The following is a 19,818-nucleotide window of genomic DNA, read 5'->3' as shown; positions in this document are numbered from 1 at the left end:
GCTTCTTATCTGTATCATACTGAGAAAAAAAATAGTAAACTAGTAAACTTCAAAATGTAGACCGCTAAATATTGTAAACTAGTCAGCTACTGAACCACCTACATTTAACAAAGACTACTCTTCAGTGTCTAATTCTTTAGAAAATGAGGTTTTGGCCTGAACTGCATGAAGAATTAAGAAGGTTTTATTTTACAGCAGCTGTGCAGAAACAAATAGTTTCCAAGTTCTACATGTTGTGGCAAATGATGAATCCATATGAGCTGTGATGTGGCATAAGCAAGCCTTGGCTCATTTAGGACTGAGTTTACTATGGAAAATACATTACATTCATGTACAAATGAGGACAGTTTCTTCCAGCATCTCAAAACACCATATGGTTTTGTGGACAAACTCATCCCTGTGTAGAATCAACAGCATGTGAAAGACTTAGGAATCTGATACAATTGTTTTGAGTAGTCCAGAGTTTGATGATAAAAAGAATTCAATACAGCTGACAGGTGTTGGCAACATGAAGAAATGAAATGGAACAAAGCCTTTTGCCCTTCATGCCCTGGCAAGCTACACTGCCTGTCTACCTTTCCTCTGATACACTTGTACAAAAGGCGCAGTTTCTTGCTACTGTACTGCTGACCTGATTCCCCCTGCATTCGTTCAGCTATCATCTAGATGCTAGCAGAAAGAAATACAGAAATACATATATTAGGTAAGTGGAGCATAGAGCATGCTGAAGGCACATCAACCTATTTTATTACAGTAGATAAGCCCTTTTGACACCAATACCATAGATGGTTGGTTTTTTAAAACATTTATGCAGCCTTTCTGTTGGTAATTTTAAGGGATTTATAGCTCTTGTAAAAGAAGTGGTGCTATTTTGACCTAATGTGCAGAGGAGAACTTATAAAACCTATTGAACTGTCATTCTAAATTTTCATTGGTAGACAAAATTGACTAAAATACTGTAAGACCACAAGTTCACAAGCAAAAGAAAAGCCACTAGACCCAAGGACTATCAAGTATTGTGAACAATGCATCAGGAGACAAAGAAAAGAAATGCAGGCTGAAAGGCTAAAAAGGAGAAAAAAGACTATGGCAATGAGAACAAGTTTGCTGGGCACCAAACAGAAAAACTCAGCTAGGATACGTGGGATAGACAGGAAAACAATTTGAACTCTTTTACTTATCCACTTGTTTTTCTAGGAAGCTGCCTGGAAGAAGTTTGAATAATAAACCACCTTAAATAAATAAACACTTTCAAACATTCGATTCTGAAGCTCTGTCCTCAGATTGACCGCTAATTGTATTGGTGTTTTTTACAAAACAGACTTGGATCCACCACGTAGCAAGCTAAAAGGATTGAGTGATGTCTGGCTGTCACTGAACTGGACTGCACTGAACTGGTTGAAATAAACAATCACCTTACACATTAATGTACAGAACTGTCCAGCAAGAGAACCACAACTGTGTTTGAAATGATGTTTTAAAAAAGGCAGAAGATAATAATTTTAATATACCCCTTCAAAAAACTGTAAGACTTAACAAATCTGGTTAATCCAAACAATGTATTAATACAGTTGTGCAGCCCTAGTAAACCCTGAACCTTGGATAAGTTTGCACTGTACTCCCAGAGTTTCATTTTCTGAGAGCTGGTAATAAAGATCTGTAGTTACAGATGGTTTGGGTGAATTCTTACCCTACATTTCAATCACAAAATGCTGAAGACCGAATCTTTGCTAGCATAAACCAGTGCCATTCCACAAATTTTGACGAATCTGCAGCAAAAAGCATCAGCATATTTTAGGGAAAGTATTCAACATCAGTATCCTACAAGGTTTTTTGGACTGTCCTTTTTTTTCTGTTGGCACACAGTGGCCATACAGTATAGAAAGTTATTTGCTTTACCTGACTGTAACCAGCATAAAAAATAATTACTTACTTTTCTTCTGGCATCTGCTTTCTGGAAGCATTCATGCTGTATGAAAGTAACTGCAGCAAGGATCCTAGGTGTGGACTGTGTATTTTCACTCTTCAGTATGCTCACTGCACGCTCCAGAGTCATCTCCCCTTCTGGGCTCCTTGAAAGTATAGACAGAGGACACATAGTAAAGCAGGACTGCAGAAAAATCACCATTTAACCTGTGAAATTTCTTGTAATGCCAGAATTTTCAAAAGTTTCAAGTAACTTTAGCTTTTCTTAGAATTCTTTTCCCCTTTCAGTAGCAGAAAATATTATAAAAGCTTTAAGAGATACTAATATTGCGGGTGAAAAAGAAAATCATAAATGGAAGTGTTGCAACCATGAGAAGTTCCGCACAAAGCAATTCATGCTTCAAATTATAAAACCAAAATGGAAACATCAGAGGATGAAGGACTAAGATCAAGCGAAGGCCATAACAAATTAAAGTGCCTTTTACTCATCATGAAGATACCTGGTTTACTCAGTGGTGTGATGACTGCTTTTTTATATTTGTTTTCATGCCTATCTTCAGTTTCTCAGTTCCCAGACTACATACATGCAGGGCTCAGTACCTGGTTTTTTCAAGCTTAACAAGTTGCTCCCGTTTGAAATAGATGGGCAAAGCCTTTTTTCAGGTGGGACAAAATAAAATAAAAAATACTCTTTAAATCAAGTATGCACATTGCCTGTGGTAGGACTGAAAATACGTATGGCTATTTCCCTCCAAAATTCCATCATGTTGGTTAGAATGATGATTGTATTAGACAACCATATAGAAAATTGGGGAGAAAGGTCAGCAGACCCATTTTTTCCCAATAAATGGAACATAAAACAATTCATGGCACAATCAGGTGCATTAGCTCTGGAACAGGTGGTTAAGCTCCCCAGCTTTTTTATTTACTTTTGGTTTTAAATACTCTCCACCTAGACAAAAAAAAAAAACAAAAAAACAAAAACAGGGGGAGGGGAAATGACGAAACCCATGAGTATTCTATTTTTTTTTTTTAACCAAAAAATTTTGTTGAAACAGGGACGAGAAGGCAGTCTGTGAACAGCATTGTAACAAGTAGTTATTGGCCATTACTCCTGACTTCAGAGCTATCAGAATGAGAATGGTTCACTTGACAAACCTCTCAGTAGGTGCACCTAAAATTAGAAATTTTAACACAATTACCTTTCACGTTAAAATAGGTGCATGGGAAATAAATTGGCTTAAACTGAATTTTTTAGTGGTTTTTTTGCCTTTTTTTTTAATGAAGCAAAAATGTTAAATAATAAACAATGTTCAGAAAAATGAATTACAAAATGGTTTGATACTGAGAACAAAAAATGGATATTTTTTGATTTTTCCCTGCCAGTTACACTGTAAATCAAGACCTGCTGCTTGCGTTTGCCAAGGCAAAAGACAGTATGGCTGCAAGGACAGCAAAGAGGTGAAGAACAATTCTGATGCACCTGTTTCAAATGTAATTATACTCCTGAGGTTTCTACCTCCTTTTGTATTTCCCTCTGGTATAAATCATGCTATTTCTTGTCTTCTCCCTCCTCTGAGTTAGTGTTTTGAGCAAATACACTACATCTATAGGTGCCGAGGCATGCTTGTACAAGATAAAGATGAAATGAAGGGGGCAGTATGTTGAGGAAATCAATGGAGTGGTTAAATAAAAGTGAAATTAGACAGAACGATGGTTAGCATCTCTAATCCCCTGGGCTCTGATATGGCAATGCTTACAGCTTCCAGATTTTCAGAGTTTACTTCAGCCCAGATTTAAAACAAAGCAGTTACTAAGTTACTCTGAGTTGCAAGTCAGATGTACTGATCAGAAACTTATTTAAATATCTTGAACAATGAGTGATGGAAAAAAGCCAGATCATATTTTTTCTTTTTACTCTCTTTAAAATGGGAGAGAAAAACAGGCTTTTCAAGATTGGGTCATGTTTCTCAAATCAACAAGGGTTTTATGACGATGTTATATTTGTGCACATGTGTGCATGCCTACCTGCCTGTTAGTCACTGAAATAAATTTGGAGTCCTTTGACCAAATTCAGTTGCCTTCTACAGAGTGGCAGGTATTTCCAATGTATTAAATTTTTAATCATTTCAGTGAGTAACAGCAAAGAAGGACTCTCTCCATGCACTTCCCAAGATCAAGATTGCTGTATGAGCTGATCTCTCATGGGACACTGGAGAATCTATGTGGGAACTCAGCTTCAGGATGTCAAAGATGTCCCTGAGCAGTAAAGGTCCATCAGCAGTCACTGGCACATGTACAGCCAAAGCCCAAATTTCTGAGTGTGTATTGAGACCATTCACCAGAGTTAGCTGTTCATGGCTGCTGCTTCTTCATGTGCAGTAGTCAAAAAACTTTCTCTAATGTTCAGCACTGCCATACTATGATTGCTTTTTGTCAGATAAAAACAACATTTACTGTTTTAGCTTACAGTAATAAAGGATATAATATAATCCTTGATCCTCAATGGTGTGGCTGCAGCACTGTAACTCCTGTCAAAATAGAATCTGATGCAATTGTTTCATCCTACCCTCGAAACATTTACAGGCAATCTTAATAGCTACGTAGCTGATTAGCGTGCGTAATAACAAATGGACATTTAGGCTACGGTGGTTAAACAGAACAATGATTTGACAAGTTTTGACTTCACCTTAATTGCCAGATTATAACATATTTGAGATATAAACACTGTGTTGTCTAATAATTGTGTGACAGCACATTTAGAGGTCAGATTCTGTAAGCATTTTTTTTTTCCAGACAGCTTCAGGTTGAATCTCTCTCTTTCCTAAGCGATTGGTATGAGAATGCTTTTAACTGCTTCACTTTACCAGAAGATACTGAGATAGCATGTCTATATTTTGACTGTTCTAGTTTGATTACATAGCATGAGCTAATTTTTCTACAGAAAGTTTGAAAATGCTTTTATGTATGTTTCAAATACTATACACAGGTAGTCCACTGCTTCTCTTTAACCTTAAACAACTATTTTATATCTTCTTAATTAGGTCTTGGAAAGACCTAAATAGTGATCTGCATGAAAAAGGACAATTTTCTGGAAAAATCAAATTATTCAGGAAACCAAGGCTCATCTTTTCCCCTCTTTCCATTATTAAGGGAGCAACAGATAAGTGAGCAATATCTCAGATAACATAACCTTAAAATCAAAGAGAATGGGAAATAACAAGAAATTTTAAAGTCTCTACTAACTTCTTAAACTGAGAAGTCTTGTCAGAAGAAATTACTGTACTAGTGCTGAAATGATGGACTTCAGTGAAATATCTCTGATTTGACAGCAGTGTATACCACAAAGTAAAATGATGTCTCTTATGTTTAAATACTTAATTATATATTAAACTGTGCAGTAGCTAGATGTGGATGAACCAGAATGTACTACACCCAAACCAGGCCTTCTGCATCCAGCCCTTCCAGTGGTGAGAATTACAAATTAAATGTGTATTTCAGATGTTTGAAAACAGTAATGATGTAAGTGGGTACCATGCACGTTATTACATAAGCATGTGAAACAGCTACTGTCTTCAGTCAACTACAATGGCTATAGTTTCTTCCTCATCATTTAATAACCTAGTGGTGCAATTCTCCTTTAGAATTGTATCTTACACAGGGTTTTTCTACCAGCCTCTTCACTACCATAAGCTATTATATTTTACAGAGAATTTTTTAAACTTCAGGTAGAACAAAGAGTCCCTTGCTCCCACCAAAACCTAGCTAGCAGAACCTAGGACATTTGAAAATCCAAACAAGATATGTACAAGTAAATTAAATAGAAGTACTGAGACAAAAGAAATCTGTAAACGTCTGTAATACAAACTTCAGAGGCTTTCACAGCAATTCAAATTGTTTTCCTCTGTAATTTCCAGCAAAAGCTGAACTTAAAAACTGGCACTTAAGTTATTAAGTTGTCAAAAATTTCCATTAGGTCACAAATCTTCCACCTGAGCTCAGCATGTTCTCAAGCAAGTCACTTGCACAATGACTGAAGACAGATGTTTACATTTGCAGGCAGGAAGAACACTTTGGTTGATGTTTGTGCAAACAGGCAATCAGACTCTAGCGTCTGCACCTGCAAAAGAACCAAAATTGCCCCTACCCAGAATTACATATCAAAATTGCTGGTTGTGGGTCTGAAATGCACTCAGGAATGTGGTTGAAGTTAAGTAGATTATTCAGTCAATGGGATATATGCTTGTCTGTAAATTGTCTTATTGAGAAACAAAGTCCTCCCAGGTACCTATTTTCAACATCACTACTCCCAAATCTTCAGCTGTTGTGAGCTCTCAGCTACTTTTTCTGGACCCATTTGCTGTAAAGACTGAAAACTCAAAAGTCACATCACAAATACCAGATTATCTTAACCCCTCTATCACCCTGAGGTTAAAGTTTCAATTCAGATGAGATGTGGGCAAAAGACTATATGCTTGTAAATCTAGTCATAACATAAAACATGCAGATGATGACAGAAAATAGCTGATCTTTTGATAACAGCGATATCAGATGATGCCTCATCTCACATGGTAGCAAAGTCAGGAAAAGGAGAAAGGTGGCCTTCAGAAAAATGAACTTAACAACTACACAGTTATGGAAAAAGAAACATTTCTTAATAACACTGTTGCAAATTACACCATTATTTACTTACATAAGAAACCTTGGGATCCTATTTGGATTATGAAAACAACAGAAACTACAGTAAACAGCGCAAGTAACCATCTACTGCTTACTATGTGGTTTATTTTGTCCATTGAACCTGGAGAGCTCTGGGAACATTCAGAATTATTCTAAAATTAAAAAAACTATTCACTCCTGAGGGGAATTTCAGCACTGATAATTTTCTCTTTGAAAATGAAATTGATTGTGGACAGTCTGAAATCTTCTCTGGAAGGGAATTTCAGGGGGAAAAAAGGTAATTTTGGAGGAATAAAAAAGAAAAATAGAACAAAAAAGAAAAAAAAATAGGAAGAAAAATTTTTGTAAAGTTTTAAACAATTTTCCTGAAATCTGGGGATAGATTTGGGAATTTCCGCCATGGAGCTACCTCGGCTTCAAATTAAGATATTGTCCTCAGAGCATGTAGAATCTCATGGTAATAAGCAGCTCTGGGGTCCTGAGATTCAGAGCAGTTTACATTTGTTCTCGGGAAGGATGGTGCTACAGGGCTAAGAGAAATTTCTGCCTGTGTTTTAACTGAAGTTAATCAAAACTAAAAAGTTTCCTTGAAACCATGAAGAATTTTTTAACTGGAAATTGTCAATCTGCCTAAAGCTGTTTCACTGGTGGGTTTCTGACCTATTCTTGTGAGAACTAGTGCCAAAATCATCTGGTCTCTTACAAGCACAAAATTTGCCAATACATTAGTGTGATTGTGATTTAGGCTGTAAATTATTCAGTGAATACTTCATGTCTCCTTGTAAAATTGTTTAACTCTTGGCAAAAAGGTAAACTCCAGCAAACCAGAGTAGGAGGCATGTACCCTGCAGTACGTACATACACTAATATTTTTTCCTTCCTTTCCCCTGTTGCGCTGGAAGCGGATTTTTAAAAGCAAATCTACTTTCTGCATCCTCTGCACTGACACTGCATACACTGTTGTTGGCTGCTGAACCACAAGCCGTCAGTTTACTTTCTCTTTTTAAACAAATAGTTTCCTTTCAGCTGTGACACCCCAAAACCAAAGCAGATTCTGCATTGTGCTTACCCCAACTGAGAGCCATTGATGGTGACTTGTTCACTCTGCAGGAAACCGTTTCTCCCAGCTGCTGCCACAGCAGCTGTCAATGGCATCCTCTTCCCATCTGTTTCTGCAGCAATGCTGGCTATTGAAGCTGGCTGGGAAGCTTCCCTCCTGGTCTGTGTGCTTCTGGAAGTAGTTTGGTACCAGTTGGACCTTAAAGATTGCCTATTCTGAGATCCAAAACGGGAAGCAACCGGTGATCTCACTTGTCCCATTGCACTGCCCGAGGTCAGGTAGTTCTCTTTCTCCAAAAGGTTGGACATACTGCGACTGTTGCCTGCTTGATGGTACAGAGGTACAGTGGGGCTGGGGTAAACACCATCAAGGATTGCATCGTTAACAGCCCCCATGTGGGAATGTCTCTTAAAAGAGCGTCCCCTGCTCACTGAATCGTGAAGAGTGTAACCAACAATCTCAGACCGAGCGTATCTTGGTGGGACAGTTCCGTTGGGTCTCCTGTTATCTCCATGCCTCATGGAGAATCTAGTTGAAATACCTCCATCATAGTGAAAATCATTGGACACATATGCCAATCTTTCAGGACTTTGCTGCGGTGAAACCTCTAGCCTCTTCAGAGGCTGCCTTTGAGCTCTCTCTTCCATTGTCTTGTAAGTAAACCTTGTCCCACAGCCATTTGTATAAGAGGATGGTGAGGCAACCTGTTCAAAGGTGCATAAAAGAACATGACAGGAGTCACAGTAAGATCATAGAATTAGGATTAATAGCAAAGAAACCAAACCAAAAAAGTAAACATGAAAATTCTAAGGTCTGCTGTCAGTACCAGAAAACAAAAAGTGAACTTCACCAAAATTGTGTATTGAGATTCTACAACGCTTCTTTGGATCTGCCTAATGAAAGCACGAAGCAGTACAGTCTAAACATTAGCAGACAAAGTCTAAGCATCTAGGCTTCTGTCATTAACTCAAAATAGGTGTTTAAGTCAATTATGCCTAGTAGCGAACAGTCTGCTTATTAATATTTCAGTTTTCAATTTGAATTGGGTATTAACACCCACGTCTGCTACTACAACAAATCATCATGGCCTTTTTTTTTTTTGTTTAAATCAGTAAGCACAGTGGCATCCAGACATAAAGCCCCCTATATTCCATTTCCATGTTGTATTAAAGTTTTGTAATTCTAAACACATTTTTTAAAGTAAATTGAGAGGCTTACACAAGTTATTAATTGAAGAGGCAGTGCTTAACAGACAGTTGTCAGGCTGAAATCCTTCAGTTTAACTGTTGAAGAGTTACTGAGGGTGACATTCAACTCACAAAATGAATAAAGGTTGCTGAAACTAGAAGGCTGAGGCAAGCATCATTGGATATACCTGTTTATTCTACAAAAGCTATGCAAGGATATCTTGCATATCCTGGCTTTCACACAGGACAAAGAGTCTTCCTCTTTCCCACTTCTCTCCCCCCTGTTCCCTCCCTCCCCACCCCCCTGAAAACTAGTATTTTATTGTGGTTCCTATGTCTCATCCAGTTTTCCTCTTGTTGCTCTCTTCTAGAAAAAAGGATTTAATCTCAAGTATTATGGACTGGATGATAGGTGAGAAGAGAGGCTAGAAGGACACAGAAGGAAATATACTGAAGGAAATGGCTCTAACTCTTCCCATACAGAGTCAGAGCTACTTCATAAACTGGCCAGAAGCTTTAATGCCAATAAGCTATTCTTGAGTAATCTGAAATCAAGAAAGAATTTTCCCCATAATAAAGCTTTTTACTAAATAAATATTTATGTTCTCAAGCTGAATTGCTTTCAGTTTACTAATGATCGTGCAGCAGCATTGCTACTGAGCTATGTGCTGATTTCCAAGCCATACAGTTGCTCCCTAAAAAGGTTCATATCAGTTAACTGAGCTGTGTCACAAACCCTGCAGAAAACCAATTATTTATCTTAGCGTTCAGGCCATGAACCCAAGAAAAGCTGGTCAAAATAACAAGTGCATTTATGATTAGACCATTTAGGAACACCATTGTATTACAAGGAACTGTACTGCTGAAGTTCTTGTAATGACAAAATATTTTACAACAGGATTATTTTAAAGGATAAGGAACACTCTGCCTGTCCTCATGAAAATAAAGCAATCTGGTTTCCCATGGTTTTGGATGCTTAATTCCCTAAGCTCTTTCACCACATTCCAAGCTCCTATCCATGTCATTAGTTACCCTGCAGGATTGCTGGACTTTCTTTAGCAACCTCCAACTGTTTGGCCTGCATCAGTGGCATCATGGCCCCAGCTTCAAGCCACCAAAGTGCTGACTGACCTGCTGCTTGGTGGGATGGGTAAAGATCTGACTTGTCACAGCCTTTGCCTTAGTGGGGTGTTCATATGGTTTTTCATTTTCTACCCCAATGCCAATTCTCACAAAACCAACAGGATTGCAACAAGCCCATCTGTACGACTGTGTTAAATTAAATCACTGGGCTCAGAAACCACTGGAAAGGGGGAAAACATTAATAGATATCGGTTGTAAAAACCTCATTTTCAGGCTTTAAAAAGCTAACAAACAAGCAAGGAAACCTTGAAACACCATCTACATGCTATTATTTGTGGTAAAAAAAACTATGCACATGCTATTATATTTATTTCTACTCACTGCCTTGTTTTCCTCACCTGGTTTGACTGGTAATAAGAGAAACCATAGGGAGTTCTTGGTGCAAAATCATTTTCAGTAATCCCCATGTTATAGACACGCTCTGGAACACTGGATGCACGGTGCAAACTTCCTGTAACCAAAACCTAATATTAGTAAGATTTTAATAAAACATGATAATGTTAAAAAGGACAATTTTCAGTACTTGGGAAATGTCGCAGTCTGCACTGCCATTAATATACATAAGCTGAAAATCAAGACAAGGAAATAATGGAAAGATGTTTGCATTTGGTGTGACACATGCAAAACATGGCTAAATAAAGCTTTCTGAGGATACAAGTCTTTTTTTCAGTTTTGTATTTATTTTACTTAGGATGTATTTTTAACTTTTAGAAGTCTTGTTGTTCATGCAGCTATTTAATGAAAAATATTTTAACAAAGCAAGATATTTTAAATATTGCAGATAATGACAGATTATTAAGTACTGATAAATGGTAGGACTGAGCAGCTATTAAGAACATCTATCTTCCATGATAACCACTTTGAATATATATGAATGGTTTACATTAAAGGCTGATTGTAACATGCACAGTACACAAGAAATTAAAATATTGCAGCTGTAGATTATAGATTGCAGATGTGAAACATGGGTTGATGTGTATACCTCTTAATGTGCACCCTAGAGGTGCAATTTTCACAATGTACCACTGCAAACAAATATCATACACTGAGTATAAACTTTATTTCATTGTTGTCTACCTCAACTGCTCATGTTTCTTCTTCCTTACATGCTACTGCAACAACAATATATTGGAGCAAGTAATACTTCACAAATCTTCTCAAGAGCTTCACCCAAGAGCACAAAAAGTCCATGAATAAATTCTATATGCCACATGGAGGCAAACGGCATATAATGCTGTAAAGTAGCGTTGTTTAATCACACTTCAAATCTGCACCTGAAAAATTCACTAATCCTACAAATGATGTAGAAGATCCAGTGTATCTGCTCTGATTCTTTTTTTCCCCATGATTCAGCACTGAAAATAGAAGTGTGTTGTGATTATTTCTTTCATTAATACTGCATTCTTCTTTACTTAAAAACCAAACAAAAACATCAAAGAAGCGCTTTTATTTATTTATTTATTTTTTTTAAGCAACAGACACTGCTGAAATAATTATTCATGAGATTCCTGTGTTACTATGAGAATTTGCATATAGGAATATAACTAACAGGTTTAAAAAAGGTGAAACAGAAGTTGAAAGCAAGATATACATCAAATCAGTCATAAACGGGGACAGTGTATGCTGCAGAAGTTTATGCTGAAAAGATAAAAGTGGTCAATAAAGAAGTTAATTGGCCGTGAATTTTCAAAGTAGCAGATATTACATAAGATACTACAGAAAAAAGAAATCTAAAGAACAAATCATTAACTTGGTCAAATTACTGAAGTCTCCACTTCAAAAAAATAGCAGGAGTCATATGCCCTTGCAAATTCAGGTGTCAGAAACATGCAGGCAAGTGCCTGCTGGGATTTTTGAAAGCACCTGGTGCATGTATGCGAAACAGCTGAGGCTTTTGGTTAACGTTCAGAGTTAGACTCTGGGCTTCATTAAGCACACATGGGTATTCTTAGGATTTTCAGTACACCTGTGTCTTTGATCCTTACTGCCCACAGCTAGTAGAGGGCTTGACAAGGATGAAAAAAAAAAAAGAGACTCATGTAACAAGAATAGTTTATGAAAGGTTCTTACTAGCATGTAGCTACTTGGATAAGTCTAAATTTGTGTATAATATAGTATAATACAATACCATATCATAGCAGACTACAGTAATTTGAGGCCTAATTCAATCATACTTTGCAGTTATTTTCCTTATTTAATCACACTTTCCAATTCTTTCATTTTTGCCATATAAGACAGATTTAAACATGTATTAAGTGATTTGTTAAGACACATTCACAGTAACTTTGCGTCATCTGACTGGAATGATACACCTTGGTCAAACTCATGATTTGGATTGCAATAATTCCTTCATGACATTACCAGGTTACCATAGCCCAAGGGTTACCCAAGTACATGAGAAAGCAGTAAAAGAAAACCATTGTTTTTTACTGCAAAACATCCCTGCCAACATACACTGACATCCAAAATCTACAAATTCATATAAATCTCTCATTTGTATCATATAATCCCCGTATCAATGTACTATTTCAGGTGCCCAATGAGACTTCATCTTTGGCTATCGCTTGTGCCTGCTTTTTGAAGATTAACTTTATTCATTGTTACATACTGAAGTACTTCCAAAAAATAAGTCTTTCGATAGAAATACATGTACATTTCTGTTTCTTCATAGTTAGCATTTTTTATCCAGTTTACTTGATGAGAAAATACTCTCAGTTATTTAGCTACTTAGAGCATAAAGATCCTTTGAGCAAGCAATTTGTGCATGTTTTTGACAACTCTAAACTCCCTGTCTTTACTAAAGAAATTTAAAAATAATAAGGCCATCCATGAACTAGTTGAAGATAAGCCACGTATCTAACAGTTTCCTCTTTTCAAAAGCAAAATACAGTCAATCAGAAGTTGTAACACTCGGTTATCTTCAAGTAGTCCTCTTTTTTTAACCTTCAATCTCCCTGTGAAAGAGTCAGAAAGCATTTTTATATTTCAGAGAAAAACTGTACATGTTGGTTTACGGAATTTCACTTTGAATTTCCAGTATCTCTTGCTTGCTTTTACCACATCAGTGAGTTATTTTGTCAGCGTTTTACCTGTAGATTTATTAGGTAGATATAAAATATTAATCCTTTTACTGTGTGCTGTTTACTTGTGCCAAAAATCAGTGTGTTAAAGGAAAAAGGGATAACTGAAATGCTGTGTCTTTTCATTAGTTATGAGGTGCAGAATAGGTGAACTGATCAAAACCTGCCTCTGCCAGTAAGGCTTCCTTCAGCTTATTTCCACCACACTGCAAAACCCTACATTTCTTTCCCACCTCTTGGATTTGCTCAGTATAGTTAGAAACTTATGGCTGTTCTTATACACTCAGGGCACTGGTTTAAACAAAAATAAAGAAGAACCATGAATGATTAAATATATATACATATATATGTATATATATAATGGTTTCATTTACTGTTAGGATTAATACTTTCTAACAGTGAGACTCAGTGCTTTAAGTCTCACAAAAACTTTCTCTTCAGAAAACACGCATGTGATTCAGTTACTCATCGATAGGGAACAAATGCTATTTGAGAGGCCATAGGATACCACACTTGATTTCCAGCAGCCAGTCAAGAAAAGGACAGGTTTCCTGCAGGCCCTGTGTCATGTCTGTCAACCCATGAGGATATTTTGGAAAACGCAGGCATCTAGGACAGCAGCAGACAGCCAAGTGAGGGCAACTGAGCGGAATCATTAATCATAGTCTCCCCTCTCCCCTGTCAGTATGACCTAAAGCAGCCCAGGAACATTTTGATTGTGGTCAGTGGAAGATGAATACTAAACCCTTCACTCTTCTAAATGCCTACAAGAAAAGCTGTACAAAAATAACTTTGATATCGCAATAGTTATGACAAAATTTTGAGACCTGAAAAAACATGCTAACAGGAGGGAGACTGTACAGATGACTGAGCAAAATTCTCATATGTCTTCACAGAGACTCTTTCCAAGGCTCCTTTGTTCCCTTGGACATGACAGATCAAACACGTTCAAAGACCTTGCAAGTTCCTCCCCAGAAATCACTGCCTATGGCTGCAGACAGATCAATCTCCTGTTTGCTTGGCTTTTAAAAACAACAAGAGGCGTCTCTAAGATACATGATATATGAAAAAAGATAATTATCCTCCATTAAGGAGTTAGGTGTATCAAATTCCCCTTAAATCATGCACAGTATTAACTATTGCTTGTGAGTCTTTTCCAGTGCTTTTGTATTTGAATGGTTACCGTGAAAGACAAATTTTGGCTTTAAACCCCTCACTGCAGGCACCAGTGTAGCTGTCGCCTGTACACAGAAGTCTGTTAAGGACTGTGATATTTTCATGCATCCTGAGAGCCCGCATGCTGAGTACCCGTTGTCCATTCTTGCTCAGGGCAGACGGGTGATTATATCCTCAGCCGAGACTCCTCAGTGTTCCTAGACTGTCATCTTTTAACCCTTTTTTGTACTCCACCGCTCATGATGGACTGAGATGGTGACATTAAAGAATAGTATATAAAAAACTTCACTGAATCACTTCATCTAGACAGCAGAGAGCCTTCTTTATGATCATGCTCCTTCATCACTCTGCCAGCACATGCCTGGTCCCAAAGGAGCTTTTCAAACAGTTTTACTTTGTGCTGGTCAATACGTTTACACTAGTGCTCAAATTTAAGAAAAGGATTTCTGCTGGCTCAGGAAGCAGAGGTGAGGAATTTAATGAAACCAAAAAAGAGTGGAAGTCACCAACAAGGAATTTTTCTGCTTCCTTTTTCCACAAAGTTATAAACAGAAAATCACTACAAAGTAATTTTGCAAAATAGAAGGCTAAAGATTGAATACTCCGCCAAACTCCTAAAAGCGAGCTATTTTAACAAAAAATGCTACTCCGTATTTTAGAAATGAAGAAACATAAAAAAATAAATAAGGCTCTGTTGTAACCATCTTGCATCCGATGCCGTTGATTTGGAAATCACAGAAGTTTTAATTCTATTTTTCATAAACACATCGTGTTTATAAAACTGTGTTAGAGAAAGAATCTTTACACAGATAGCAGTTTATCAGGCCGTTTGGTTTTGTATGGTATATTACTCAATTCTGCCTTCATTTTTTACAATGGACCTGATAAGGATGTACAAAAAAGTAGGATTTATAGTCCAGACATTATACTAAAGAAACAGAAATACCACAAATTCATTGAAAAAAACAATCAAAATCAAATTAACAAGATCAGAGGCAAGTGGACTGATATATACAGAATAAGGTTTAACAGACTCCTAAAGTGTGTGTAAAATAATCAGTAGTGTTGCATCATATATATGTAAGCTGAAAAACATTAGTCATTAGGGTAATATGATTCTGAATGCCAGTTTTCTTTGATAAGGCTGAACTATCTGCCATTCCATTTCCATCCTTAAATAGAATTCCAAAATTTGACACAGCTGCTGTAGTTCAAAAATTTTAAGGGCAGCATAATCTTTAATTTATAAAGGTTCAGCAACTGCTGAACTGGAAAAGTTACAGCTGTTATTAAACTACTGTTTGAAAACCTATTAACAACATTTGACTGAGTCTTGGAAAGAGTTGAGACAGTACATAACTTCATTTGGCAGCAGGTACAATCCTCAAATCATCTGAGGATGAGCTGAATTTCTTTATAAAAAAGAAGAAATACACCCTCAAAAAGGGGGGGAAAGGGCATGAAACAGCAAACAACATGAGGGCAGGAGGCAAAAAGATGTTTTTCCATTTAAAGGTAATGCTGAAGGCTAAGCAGACACCTTTAATTTGAAACTCTAAGGAGAAATTATGCTGCCTGACAAAGCACTTCCTGTAGCTTCAAAGCTTCCAGTACAGTCAGTGAAAAATGGGTGTGCACAGATGATACTGAGTAAGACCTTTACTACAACTGATTTTTCATACCCAGTGGTTACGTGCTTGGCTAAATTTAGGCATGCATGTGAATAGGCTGGTTAGGTATGTGCTTAAGTACCTTGCTGAATAGAGTCTGAAATACTCCTACAGATAGGACAGTTATATCACAAAGGCTTGCTCCTGCTCCTTCTAAATCTGTATCATCTTTCCTGCACTGCAAACAGTATGGGACCCTTGGTAAACGTATCTAGAAAATTTATATAAATCAGAGAAAGTGTAGGTTTTGCATGTAGAAGTGCATATTTTTAAAAGTACCCCGCATATAAGAATTCAAGTGCTTCCCAAAGCATAGTCAAAGTTCGAGAAAATCTATATAGAAAGCGTACTGAGACACATATCTGTATTTTTCAGGAAAGTCAACATGTTAAATACATGATAGGCATTTGATTCACATTATATATATTTAAGATACAGATAGATAGATATACATATACATTATTATTTATGTATGTATGTATGTATAAATAAATGGAATGTACTCCAGTTCCTTTTTTTTTTTTTTTCAAGTTTTGCACTGGGACTGAAAAATGTATGGTGAGTTGGGCACAAGAACACATTTGAAAGAAGAAAAAGATCATTTAGTACATGAACAATACAGGTAACCATCTCATATGCCACTCCTGATCCTGAAGCTTAAAAGTTTGGGTATCTCAGAAATGCAAAGGGCTCAGATACCTGACTTTAGAAAAACAAAGCAAACCAAGACAACTATCTCCAAATCCATCAGGCCCCTTAATGTATTCAAGAGAAGTTAAGACACATTAGGAGGACAGGAACTTTGTCTTCATAGTGTTTTATGCACGATTTAGGGACGTGATCTCAGGTTCAAGACACCATATAATTTATTAACAATTGCTTAAAAAGCATTTCCCAGGCTCTCTATTGAGAGAAAAAGAAATTAAGTCACTCAAAAAGTGTTTAGAAATCTCATTTGAGAGCAGCCAGGTTAAAGACTTGCATGTGTAGCTGCCCTTTGCGCAGCTGTGTGTACCTGTTTATGTGATTTGTGTACCTGATTTTTCTGATCAGAGTATGTCCGTGTCTGCACTGTAGGCGTTTTTTATACAGAAGCCAGCTGAAGGTACAAGGAAACATTCCTCTGCCTGACAAGACAGATGAGTGAAGTACACAAATATTACATTTACGAATAAAATTAACAAATAGAAATTTACAAATTTAAAGACCTTTGGCTTGCAGCTTTTTGGAAATGAAATGTGACAGCTTCTTTAATGACAGCAAGAGGTTATACAGACTGTAGGTCAGTCGTATCTTCCTATTTACAACAAGTTTAAAGTTTTTATGATGAGGCTTTACTTTGATAACGACACATCTCTTCACCATTGCTAGTTAAGGCGAAACCTCTTGAGCAGCTTGCCTTTAACCCTCAGCTCCTGACAAGGTCACCTGTGTGCGTGTGTGTTCGTCACTGCAGTTGGACCCCGTCTGGGGTGAAAGGCATGACTGCACGAACCTCACTGACGGGTCTTCCCTTCTGGCTACAGGATCACAGAAGCAAGCACTGATTGACATCAATTTTTATCATGCACGTCAAGGAACAGGGTAAATAATACCTGGTAGTGTTATCAGTCCATGTTTCCCAGTCACGCCTTTCCTAGAGTTACCTTTCCAAACTTTCTTTTAGTTCTTTCTTAATCATTATTATTTGGAGGTGAACAAGGACAAACATTTCCTATATTTCTTCCCATTTAATTTCGCAAACAGGGCCAGCGGGTGAAGCTAAAGTATTAAAACAAGCCCAGTAACCGGTTGCAGAATTAGGAGAGCTTCAGCTCGACTATTCCCTCCGGCAGCCGTGAACCGGGAGCAGCCCCCGGCACTCACTCCAGTTACGGCGCTTGGCAGGAAGAAACTTCTGAATTACTTGGGTGGGAAAAAAAGAAAGGGAAGAAGAGACAGAGCCAACGTTTTCTGCCAAACCCGGCGAAGGCCAGCGACCAGCACCGCGGCTGCCCCAAGCTTCCTCCCGGGGCCAGGGAAGCCGCGGTCACGGCTGCGCCCACCCATGGCCAGCTCGGGTCTCACCTCTGGGCCCTTTCCCGTGCTCCTGCCACCTCCATACAGCACAGAGGGGTCGGGGCAGGCACTCACCGTTGTACAGCGAGCCCCGGCTCTTCCTGGCCAGCGTCTGCTGGACCTGCCGCTGGATGCGCAGCGCCTTCTCCTCCCCGGCCCGGCCGCCCGAGAGCTTGAGCTTAGCCTCGGAGGGCAGCGCCAGGCTGGAGCTGTCCAGCTCCCCCAGGATCTGCTGGCCCAGCACCGTGCGGATGTAGCCCTGCTCGGCGGCGAGGCCGCGGCCGGCCATGGGCACCGCCGGGACCCGCTCCGCTCCGCGCCGACAACCTGTTGCGCTGCCGCCGCTGCCTCCTCCCGAGCGCAGGGGCTCAGCCGCTGAAGGCCGGGCCGGGCCCAGCACCCAGCACCGCCCCGGGCTCTGCCCCGCCCGCCGCGCAGGTGCCAGGCACGGCCCGCACCCTCCGCTCCGCCCGCCGCTGCCTCCCGGGACAGGGCAGGAGAGGGCCGCGCGTTCCTCTCCGTTTCCCCGTCCCCTCCCTGCTCTTTCTCTTCCCTTCCCTTTCCGCCGGGGTGAAGGGTCCGGCGCAGCGGCCCTGCCCTGCCCGGCCCTCGTCAGCCGCAGGCTCCGGCTGTGCCGCCTTGTTCCGCACCCGGCGGGAGACCGCGTTCTTGTGGCACACGCATCCCCCACGGGAACAAACAGGCGCACACGTTTTAAACGCATAAATATATACTGTCCTCATGTGTTCTCCCCTAGGGGTACTTTGCATTATGTTATATGTTTAAGATACTTTGATATTTCACAGAGCTGCGTTTTGTGAGCGTGTACAGAAGTTTCAACCTAGGAGTACAAGATGTGAAGCTGCTTTTATTGGTCCCTGCGGTGACGATTAAACTTTCAGGCAGGACTGTGTGTGCAGGGGGTAGGGATGCTGGTTTTGGGTCTTCCCAGCTCTCTAGAGGTTTTTATCCGTGCTGTCTTGAGGATTTACAGAGAGATGAACTGAAGCCTCCTTCTCCCTGTTGGTGGTAAAGCGGTGGTGAGGGATTCGAGCAACTAGAAGTTGAAAAAACCCCGACTGGCTCTACTCCGCAAAGGTCTGTGCCTGCCTGTGTTGCCATAAGTGGCTTCTTGCACATGCAGCTACAGTTCAGTGTCTGAGCCAGAGGAAGGCTGAAGTTCTCACACCATGTCTGGACACAGCTTCGAGCTACTGTTTAAGCACTCCACTCAATGGTGGGTTGAAAGGAGGAGGGAAAAGGGACCATGCAATGTCTGGGGAAAAGGAAAGTGCAGGTTTTAAAAAAAGAAGTTCATGATCCAGGGTTGCATGATTAAAACTTAACAAAAAAAAAAAAAAACAACTCCCCCCCCCCCCCCCCAAATGTAAGTATTTACACGGGAAATTGATGTTTCTTAAAAGCAAATGGAAACTTATGTGGCTTTTAACTTCATGTGTTGCTATTTCAGAGGCATGCAGGGACTCAGAAACAGCTGGTATAGCTTGTTTTTCACCAGAACTTCAAGCAGCAGTGAGGATATAGTGTGGCTGGGGAAAAACTGGGGTAATCCTTGTATTTGGGTATACTGTACTGTAAGAAACTGGGGCACCTTCTTTATTCTGAAAACACTCGGGATGGGGAGGAGGAACTTGCTCCATGCTGAGGAGTCCACAATCCTTTTCCCCTGATTTACTCTTTGTGTCTCTTCCATTTTTTTCTTTAAGAGGGGGAGGGAGCTCTAGCCTTTCTCATCACTTGGTCTGGCTAATGTCATCCCCTTTTGTTCTAACGTGGCATATCACAGGAGAGGTCACGTTAACGATATGTGAGAATAG

The 19,818-nt window shown here is 39.2% G+C and overlaps 1 protein-coding gene across 1 annotated transcript in view; it reads right to left on the bottom strand.

Annotated features, from left to right (window-relative positions):
• Nucleotides 1-18,269, bottom strand: part of PKP2 (plakophilin 2) — a gene marked incomplete at both ends in the record, with an annotated part of 41,863 nt that extends 23,594 nt beyond the window's left edge. Inside the window, 4 exons of the mRNA XM_080613197.1 lie at nt 1,934-2,072; nt 7,676-8,370; nt 10,335-10,447; nt 18,056-18,269. Of these exons, the coding sequence (XP_080469323.1) occupies nt 1,934-2,072; nt 7,676-8,370; nt 10,335-10,447; nt 18,056-18,269 (1,161 nt within the window). The remainder of the gene's footprint in view (nt 1-1,933; nt 2,073-7,675; nt 8,371-10,334; nt 10,448-18,055) is intronic.
• Nucleotides 18,270-19,818: the final 1,549 nt, after the last annotated feature.

Source organism: Psittacula echo (genome assembly GCF_963264785.1).
Source record: "Psittacula echo genome assembly, chromosome: 1".
NCBI classification, from domain to species: domain Eukaryota; kingdom Metazoa; phylum Chordata; class Aves; order Psittaciformes; family Psittacidae; genus Psittacula; species Psittacula echo.
The sequence above is the reverse complement of the archived record's forward strand: the minus strand, read 5'-3'. Positions and strand labels throughout refer to the sequence as shown.